The sequence below is a fragment of the Quercus suber genome, unplaced genomic scaffold (assembly GCF_002906115.3).
Source record: "Quercus suber isolate HL8 unplaced genomic scaffold, Cork oak 2.0 scaffold_295, whole genome shotgun sequence".
NCBI classification, from domain to species: Eukaryota; Viridiplantae; Streptophyta; class Magnoliopsida; order Fagales; family Fagaceae; genus Quercus; species Quercus suber.
In genome coordinates, this window is record NW_027069751.1 from 79,970 (window position 1) to 90,374 (window position 10,405).

The 10,405-nt window shown below is 36.3% G+C and overlaps 1 protein-coding gene across 1 annotated transcript; it reads left to right on the forward strand.

The window, feature by feature from the left end:
* Positions 1-239: 239 nt before the first annotated feature.
* On the forward strand, positions 240-1,925 carry LOC136071215 (uncharacterized). The gene is made up of 2 exons (XM_065782253.1): positions 240-1,376; positions 1,689-1,925. Exons 1-2 carry the CDS (start codon positions 240-242, stop codon positions 1,923-1,925), a joined length of 1,374 nt encoding a protein of 457 aa, XP_065638325.1.
* Positions 1,926-10,405: the final 8,480 nt, after the last annotated feature.

Consider the following 10,405-nt stretch of genomic DNA (forward strand, 5'->3'; position numbering starts at 1 on the left):
TATTTACTGCTGTGGTTGTGATTATTTATGGTTTAGATGGTTTATCAATTCTGTTATAAGCTTGTTATCATTTTCCGCACATACATTCTTTGATACAAAGCTTGAATTGGTAATTTTGTAATTGGGGGTCTTAACGTTCAAATGTGTTTTAGACACATATTGAACTTTCAATTGGTATCAGAGCGGGTACACTTGCTATGGTTTTAATACCTAAGTGTGATCCTTGACCCCTTGTTGAGATGGATAGGTCTCAATCTCTTAATGTATCACCGTTTTTTGATAGTAATAATTATGCATTTTGGAAAATCCACATGAGGGCCTTTTTGTGTTCTATTGATGATGTTGTGTGGGATGCTGTTGAGGTTGGTTGGACAAGGCCGGAGGCTACCAAATCCACTTGGGATAAGGCAGCTCTTGCGGCAGCTAATGCTAACAGTAAAGCACTGAATGCTATTTTATGTGGAGCTAATGCTAACAGTAAAGTATTGAATGCTATTTTCTGTGGTGTCTCTCCAGAAAAATTTCACAGGATTTCACATATCACCGTTGCGAAGGAAGCATGGGAAATTCTGGAGACAACTTATGAAGGGACTAAGAAGGTGAAAGACGCTAAACTACAGATGTTGACCACTCTCTTTGAGGAGCTAAAGATGAGTGAGGATGAGTCCTTTGATTCATTTTACAGTAAGCTGAACGAGGTGGTCATCAGAAAATTTAATTTGGGGGAAAAGATGGAGGATTCTATAGTGGTAAGGAAGATCCTTTGGTCGCTACCAGAAAGTTTTCGTGCCAAAGTAACGGCCATTGAAGAAAGCAAGGATCTTGATGACATTAAAATTCAAGAGCTGGTCGGTTCACTGCAAACATACGAATTGTCATTGCCCACGCAGAAGAAGAGCAAATCTTTTGCTCTTAAAACAATTGATGAGAGAGTGGTATCTCATGACTCTCCGGAAGAGAATGCAATAGATAAAGATGTGGCATATCTTGTAAAGAACTTTCGGAAATTCTTGAAACTCAAGAATGGTGGGAAATTTGGTGACAAAGGAAAATTTCAGAGTTTCGGGAGGGAGAAGAAAGAATTCCGAAGAAAAGATGATAGAGATTCCCAATCCTCTCAAGGAATTACATGTTTCAAGTGTAATGGACATGGACACTTCAAAAAGGAATGTCCTAATTATTTGAAGTCAAAAGGAAAGGTCTATGCCACTACCTTGAGTGATACTGATTCATCAAATCCTGACTCTGAAGATAGCTGTGATGGAGAAGGAAATTACTCTGCATTCATGACCATTGGACATGTGGAATCCTCTGATGATTTGGGTTCACTTGTGAAGGAGCTTGGGGAACACTCTGATTTGGAGTCTATTGGGATTGTTGAAGAATTAGAGGCTGAAGAAGATGAAGATACAGCTAGTCTTCAAAAGAATTACGCCTTACTTCTTGAGAAATTAGGTGAGTATACAAAGGTGGCAAAGGCGGTTGTGAAGAAGATGAAGAGAGCTGAGGAAGATTACAAAAGTCTGCTGGTAAGATACAAGGAGGCAAAGTGTGAGATTGAAGCATTTAATGGTGAGCTATCAGAAGCTTACACAAAAGTGAGATTTCTTGAGAAAGAGGTAGTGCAAGCTCATGTCAAGGTAGATAGGGTCTCCTCCAAGAAACTGGATGATGTTATTTCATCTCAGAAACATGCCTCAGACAAGTCCAGATTGGGATATACAGGAGGAAGTAGCTCATCAGCCAATGTCACCAAAGAAGTGAAGTTTGTAAAGGCCAAAGAGACTGTTGTGGATAAGCCTATTCCTGAGAAATTTAAGACTGAGAGGAAGAAGAATGTGAATGATCAATGGGTGGTTAACAAGTCCCGCAATCAATCAGAAGCCAGATTTGGAGCTAGAGGAAGATCACTTCCAAGATCATAACAGGGTCCTAGAACAAACTATCTTTGTCACTATTACGGTTTGTAAGGACATACTAGACCCAACTGTCACAAGCTGAGAGCATTGAACAATGCAAACGCCCCTCGATCAAGAGGAAGGAGAAATGACAAGAGGTCTTGGGGTGGTGAGCAATTAAGAGGTCAAAACCGTGATCTAGGAATGATGGACGTTATGAAGATGATTGGTGCCTTCACAAATTGCTTAGAAAGCTTTACAATAAGGTTTGAAAGTCCTAATTCTCGTACTTAATCCGTTAAGGATATCACCCCAAACGCACGTGACGTGTGGGTGACGAAGGGTACTCATGCATAAGCATTGCAACATGTCCATGCATTAATACTTCCTATGTTTGTGAATATGCTTGGTTGTGTGCTTCTTGCATGTTTTTAGATTGTCATTTTGTTTGTTTGTTTGTTTTGGTTCATATGTGTTTACATTGTTATTTTTGTTGTTTTTTATCAATCTTTTACTGCTTTTGTGTCAAAAATCCAAAAACCACATAAAAAGTAGAAAATCCAAAAAGTTTGATCGGCTTTGTTGAGTCTTGTCTCAAAACAAGTTTTGCCTTGTACATTTGTACTAATGGCTTTGTGCATTTAATGAGCTTAGCTTGTCTCTTATGCACTCATATTTTTGTGGAAGAAATTCTGAAATTTATGTGACTGTTGTAAATAGATCTTCAACCTTGTCATGAATGATTAGTGAATCGTTTTGTTGATCTTGAGACATGCATAGACTTATTCCTATATATCTTCTCACTTTTATTATTATTGCTTTACTCAAAGAGCTCACCAAATATAAATCTCCAAATGAAAAGAGATATTGAGCTGCAAAAGCTTGTCACACATACTAGTATTTGACTAGGAAAAAGGGAAAGCAACCAAAATAAATTGTATGATGCCCAAAATGCCAAAGGCTAACCATCAAATTGAAATATTAAAATTTTCAGGCATCAATCTCACAATGAGATTTGTTAATTCAAAAAGATCAAATGTTATGTTAAAAATGGAGCCAAATGAAAAGCTTCATTGTATTGTACTCAAGTTTATGTAGGAGGTCATATATGCATACTTCTATAATTGAGATGGGTCACATTATCTGGTACTAGTTGTGTATGCTTTGATTGAATTGATTATTGAAACTTCACATTAGATTAAGGACTATCTCATATTTGATATCCACACACAATACACAAGTCTATATTCAAGAAATGCCATACTCATTTGTGTGATTGTACTTGTTTAAATGTGTTTTCACAAGCTCAATCTTTATTGATCAAACACAAAAATATTTTTGAGTGTTTTAGTTTGTTTTTGGAAAGTGTTTTTGTTTTTACAAAAATGTCAAAAATTTCAAAAATAGTGTCGCCCTGTTTTGGCAATTCAGTCGCGGGTAGGTCCAGTCACATGCTCCAGTCGCGAAGCTTACTCCGAGATTTTCGCGGGTCACTGGTGAGGCAAGGTCTTAGTCACGAAAAATACTTAGAAAATTTTTCAAAAATTTGAGTTTTTATGATTTTCGCGGCTCAGTGTTGCAACTTGTACGCGGGTGGAAGGTCCAGTTGTGAGGAGTACTTAGAGATTTTTGTGGCTCATATTGCGACTATCTCGCGGGTAGACCTTATAGTCGTGAAAAACACTTAGAATATTTTTTGAAAATCTTGGCTTTATAGTGTTTCGCGGCTTAACCTGGCGACTGACTGGCGACTTACTCTAGTCACGAAAAACGCGTGTTTTGCGTTTTAAAGATAGTTTTTAAATTTTTTTTTCAGTTTTCCCTCAAACTTCAGTGACTGTTCATTGTCTTCCCCATTTCTCTCTCGCAAACACTCTGTGTTTTTTCTGAAAAAGCCTTCATTTTTGCATCATGTCTTCGTCAAACACCAAGAAAAAGGTATGGGTTTTCTTGTCTTCACTTCGTTCTTCATGTTTCTATTGTTGTTTTCTCGTTTCTGGGTGTTGTGATGTTGGTTTGTGTTCTGAAGGGTTTGAACTTGGGTTTGCCTGAAATGTTGGGTTTGATTGTTTGTGTTTGTTTTCACTTGTTGCAGAGGAGTTTTAGTGTTTTGTGTTTTCATCAGTTTGCTAATCTTTGGTCTACACATTATTATTTGATAGATTTTTGTTCTTTGAGCATATGGGTTTGGGGTTTCTATTTTTCTCTCTGATTGTGCTATTAGGGTTATCTGGTTGTTTGAGTTTTTGGTGCTTGTGGCTAGCATTGTTCTTATTTTAAATCACCATATCTTGTGTGTGCTGCTGCTTTTGGTTTCTTTCTTGCACATTTCATTCTCATTTTGTCTTATCTCATTGACATTTGCTCATATCTATCTGAATGTGTCTTACATTGTCATTTTTTTTGCTTGCTCTTGTCTGCACTTATACTTATTAAACTTGTTTGATTTGATATATCCATCTTTTGGTTATCAACTTTGCTTGATCTGTGTGCTGTCTTGTCACTCTGTTAATCTCTTTGTAACTAACTTGTTACTAATATGTGTGCATTTCCACATATTGTGTTTTGTTCTTGTTGTGGCCACTTCTGCTTGTTTACAGATGGCTGCATCTCCTATAAAGAAAAAGACTGTTGCTAAGAAATTTGATAAAAGGCTGAAAATGGATCTTAACCTTTTTAGGTCAATTCAACATTTTGAGAGATAGAGGGATTTTTTCTTGAACGGAACCATCATTCAGGAAAGATTTGTTGACCTAAGAGATTTGAAAGATACCTTTATTCCAAGTTGCTTTGAGGGTAGAGGTTGGGAAAAATTGTTGAGTGACCTACCTCCTGTCTATGAGCCTCTCATCAGAGAATTCTGTGCCAATGCTGTGATAAGAGAGGAGGAGTTGAGTTGTTGGGTGAGAAGAAAGGAATTCACCATAGATGCACATGACATTGATGAAGTGCTAGGTCTTGAAGGTTTAGAGGAATATGAGTTCACAAATTACAAAGACAGGATGTTATCTTTGGACGTTGTCTAGTCTTGACTTGGTGGTGTTAAAGAAAAGGAATGTCTCAACACTACTGACTTTTCTACTAAATTGAGGTGTCTGACCACTATCATGATGTTTAACTTGTATCCTATAAGAAAGATGACCACTCTTACAAACGTCAGAGCTATCTTCCTCATGGAGCTCAAGGAGAAAACTTTCATTGATATAAGTTCTCACATATATGATACGATTGTCGATGAGACTAGAATCACCTCGAGGCCCAAACTGATATTTCAAAGTCTTCTTATGAGGATTTTCAGAGCAAAGGGTGTTGCAATCCCTTAAGATATTAGTCCCATGACTCCTCTATCGCCCATAAACAAATTTACTTTCACAAGAATACAAAGTCGTCTTCCAGGTGAAGAAGAGGAGGATGTCCAACAAGAAGGTGATCCAATAGAGATTGAAGCTGAGGCTGCAAGATAGGTATCCACACCCAGAAGCAGAGCCAAGAGAAGCAGAGCTTCTACTTCATCAGCTGTACCTCTTGATGCATTTCAGATCATCTTGGAAAGGCTTGATGGACTCAGAGATATTCAAAATCAGCATACTGAAAGGATGACAGCAATGCAAGATCAACTTAATGTTCTTTCAGCTAAATTTGACAGTATCCACACCAGCCAGGAGCACTGACCCTTTGGCCATTCCGGTCAAAAAGGGGGAGAATTTTTGGGATACACTTGAGGGGAGTGCTTGTTTTGAGAGGGAGATTTCTTTATCACTTGATGTTCTGTGTATAGCTTTGATATTTTCTTTAGTTTTCTATTTTTTTCTAACTTGATACACTGTGGTATTAGTTGTTTGATTGGCTAAAACTCTTAACTATTGGTTAGTTTAAATCTTTGGTGGTAGTTATTAAGTATATAATATGGTGTTATTTAGCATTTCTACTTTATGCTTTTGGTTTGTACTTGGTACCTTTGTAAGTTTTTAAGGTTTATGTTTATGTTTTGTACCCATATTGATTTTCTAAGCTTTTAGGGTTTGTTTCTATGCACTCTGTAGGCTTTATGGTTTGTACCTTGCTTTATGCAGCCTTTGTGCTTTGTTAAATCAGTACTTCTGACTAAATGTTATGCATTTCCTTTAAGTATTGTCACTCTTGTGCTTGTGTAGGATTTTTCTTAGATTCACATACCTCATGTATTGTGCATTGGTTGAGTGTTGGTCATTCAAGTGATTTACCTTGTGTTTGTCAACTTGAATGTCCGGATGTTCATTCCAAGTGTGAATGAACATTGTGATCACTTGTATGAAGTGATTACCTGTTTTTGGTCTTGCCACGGTTTATTACTTTACTCCATTGTGCTTGATCGCATTGTGCTTGCTCTATTTGCATTACAAGTTTTCTACATACAATAAACTTTTTGTGTTATTGTGTTTCAGGAGTTTCTTGTTCTTATGGTTCTAAAGCTTCACAGATTCTAGAGTTAGGTGTAAGTGAGTTTTCCAACTGTTCCCAACTCATGCGTTAAGTCTAGAGTTTGTTTTAGGGTTTTGTCATGGAATAGCCAAAGGGGGGAGATTGTAAGGTTGAAATTTATCAACCATCTTGTTGGCTTTATTCCGTGCCAATTTGCTTGTAATTTAGCACTTAGTAACCCTGTATTTAGGTGAGATTCATGTAAGGGTAGTGTGTGAAGAGAGTGTGAAGAAAAACTCAAGTTTGTGCAAAGAAAAAGAGTTTCGCGGCTAGGACTCACAGCTGACTCGCGACTGGCAAGCCGCCAACTACAGGCACGTGAGAAGCACATAGGGGAGCTAAAGGGTCGCGCCAACTATCGCACTACAAGACAAAAGTCTCAGGCTGGCCAGGCCGTTACTTCATGACTTGAACTCGCGACTTGGAAAAGCCGCGAGACCAAGCCGCCAACCAGCCTTGTTTGGCAAAAAATGTCTCTTCGTATTCCAAACACACACCACTATATATAGACCCTTATACCCACGAAATGTAGAAAGCTTCCCAAGAGAATTTTGTGAGAGAAACCTTAGAGCAAAACAAGATTGCCTCATCCTCAATCTTCATCTAAGAGACTCTACAAATTCCTCTACTCTCTTCCTCTCCATTGATACATCCTTGAGAGGTCATTGACCAAATCTTTTTCTCATCACACCTACGTCTGTGAGAAGGTTCATTTGGTGCTAAGGGAAGCAGTTTAGAAGGAACCAATATTCATTGGTTGATGCTATGGTTTAGTAGCAGAATCTAGTAAGTTAGAAAAGAAAAAGGTTCGGCGCAACCTCGTTGGAGCAGGAAGCTTAAAGGCTTAGGTACCTGGGTAGATTAGGCTTGGAGGGTCTATTGCTGTTCATGTATCCCAACTACATTTTCTAGTGGATTATTGACCGCTTGGAGGGCGGCGGAGAGGTTTTACGCCGAGGGCTTCAGTTTCCTCTTTGATAACACATCGCATGTTGTCGTTGTGTTTGCATCTCTCTTCCGTTTATGTTTACCATTTAATTACTGCTGTAATTGTGATTATTTATGATTTAGATGGTTTATCAATTCTATTATAAGCTTGTTATCATTTTCCGCACATACATTGTTTGATACAAAGCTTGAATTAGTAATTTTGTAATTGAGAGTCTTAACGTTCAAAGGTGTTTTGGACACATATTGAACTTTCACTTCTATTTAAATAAATAAGAACATAAAAAAGCTACTTATTTTTTTGTTTATGTTTATTTGTTGATAATCCTAACCAAAAAAAAAAGTTACAAGGTACTCGAGCTCAAATTAAAATCTCTATATTTTACATTGCTTCTATTTAAATAAATAAAAACATAAAAAGGCTACTTATTTTTATGTTTGTTTTTATTTGTCGATAATCCCAAAAAAAAAAAAAAGTTACAAGGTAATTGAGTTTACCAAGCTCGAGTACCTTGTAAATTTTTTTTTTTTTGGGGATTATCAACAAATAAAAGGTACTCGAGCTTGGTATACTCAAGTATTGTGTTGCATGGTACTTGAGTATGCCAAGCTCGAGTACCATATTATTTTTTTTAATTGCCCAATTTCTACCTCAGCAGTGTCATGGTGGCAAAACTTCTAGGAACTCAAGTTTCTTAAACTCGAGTACCATTTGGAACTCGAGTTTATGAAACTCAAGTTCTAGAAAAGTGGTATTTCCCTGTATAGTTCCGGAAAAGTGTTTTTTTGCTGTTTATTTCTGAAAATTGTGGTATTTGGCCATTTTGGCCCTAATATTCAAATGAACTTTGGAAACCTTCGTTCTCAATATATATACTATAGTTTTGGATATGCCATTGCCACTTATTTGGTCAATAGAGTCGGTTGCTTCATGCAGTGTCCAATAAGTTGAACTTGGATTTCCTAATAAGGACCAAATTCCTATGGCACCACACAAATGATATTTATTGGTCCTACTATATCATAGGCTCGTAGCTTCCTACTACAAAACTTGAAATTAACGAAGTACAATCACAATTTCTATCTATCTATATAAAAAGTGTGAATGACTAAAGTTACAATACATTTGGTTTATTGAAAAGGCACTGTTCCGCTATTAAAATAGCAAATTTTCATAATATTTTTGCAATTGTTAAAGGTGTTAAATCCTTATAGGACAAAATAAAATAATAAAAATATCATACTTGGACTAATCACAACTAAAAATAAAGGTATTGTGAAAAAAAAAAAGTGTTACATCTACAACAATTTTCACAATATTTTCATAACAAATCATATGTGGTAAATTGTTATTAGTTCTAATTTAAACTAATCTGTATATAAAAAGGGTCAATGCTCAAAGATACATTAGTTTTGGTTTATTCAATCCAAATAGTTTCACTCGCTTTCATTTTTCTTTATTTTTTTGGAAATATGGCCTATTGGACACACTTTTTTTTTTTTTTTTTTTGCATATGAGCTGTCACCTTAAAAGAATAAAATATTATCACAACAAATTTCTCGCTTTCATTTTTCTTTATTTTTTTGGAAATATGGCCTATTGGACACACTTTTTTTTTTTTTTTTTTTGCATATGAGCTGTCACCTTAAAAGAATAAAATATTATCACAACAAATTACCACAATATATATTTTCGCAATTGTTGATGATGAAGCGCAAATTGTCAGTCTTTGTAAGTGCATCTAGATGAAGCTGAGTCCTCGTTTGTGTCCCTGCAAATATGGAAAGATGGCTCCCTCAATGTGGTCACCGGTGTGGTGCCTACCACAACGTCTCCGATGCCAAAGTTAATATAAGGAAGCCTTTTAAGAAGAATATCAAAATAACTATGAGTGATTTTAGGTGTGTCTATGTACCTTCTATTGGTGCTTGTGAGGGCTTTATATATGTTTCCACAGATCCTAGCCGTTGTGGCTATTACTGTGGTTTTAATGTCTCTCTTGGTAACGCTTCATGCTCAGTAATGTGGGTCTTGATGGGCTTTCAACGGTCTACACAGTTGGTTTTGTAACCGTCCAAGGCGTTATTGACTGCATTGAACAGCTTGCCTTCCTCCGTCAGTGACATGGATATATTAACAGAGATATTTGGTTTTCTTGTCTGTAAGAGAGAGATCTTCGATCCTATCAGTTGAGGTACTAAATTAATACTATTAATTCTTTATAGGCTATAAAAAATAACATCATACTGGAACCACCTACAACTAAAAATAAAGGTATTGTGAAAAATAAAGTGCAACATCCACAATATTATTCACAACACTTTTATAATAAATCATATGTGGTAAATTGTTATTGGTTCTAATTTAAACTTACCAATGAAAGTACTTTTTTGCCTTTCAATAACAACCTGTAACAACCTATTACTTTATGATTTGTTGTGAAAATGTTGTGAACATAGCATTTCTCTTGTGAAAACTAGTTTTTGTTGTTGTTGTTGGGAAATATTGCCTATTGAACATGCTTGCCATGATATTGCACCCAACAATAAAGGCTTCATTGCCATAATTTTTCTTGAAGATCCATAGACAACGCACAGCCTTGGCTATGTATTTGGGAGGTAAGATCTTGGTCTCTATTGATAAAGAAAGATCATATTTTTTTGATTGGGTTATATTAACATATGCCCTAAAAACATATGTTATTGTAAAGTTGTGATTTACAACTATGTTTTATGTTGGTTTTATTTCATGACAAAAAGTGTTGTAATTGCATTAATTTCGTTCCCTATATTTTGTGGGATTTTATTGTATTGTGTTTAGTATTAAGTTGGTGAAGAATCGAGCATAAATTGAAGAATCAGTGCAATTTCGTGACTAGCTCGTAAGAAGCTCACGAGAAGAGTAACCCGCAAAAAGGGCACGTAAGAAGCACATGCTGGAAACTGAAGAGTCAAGTGTCAGTTGCATTTCATGAGTGCTTCATGAGATAGGCCATCTTGCGAGGTACCTGCGAAACATTCTGCCTGGAGGATTTTAAATGTGACTTTTTTACCTTTCACCCATACTATATATACCTTTATTACCTACAAACGTATAA

Coding starts and splice junctions, on each gene's coding strand:
- LOC136071215 (XM_065782253.1), top strand. CDS start 240: ATGGATAGGTCTCAATCTCTTAATGTATCACCGTTTTTTGATAGTAAT. Junction 1,377..1,688: donor ATTTGGAGTCTATTGGGATT/GTTGAAGAATTA, acceptor ATTTCATCTCAG/AAACATGCCTCAGACAAGTC.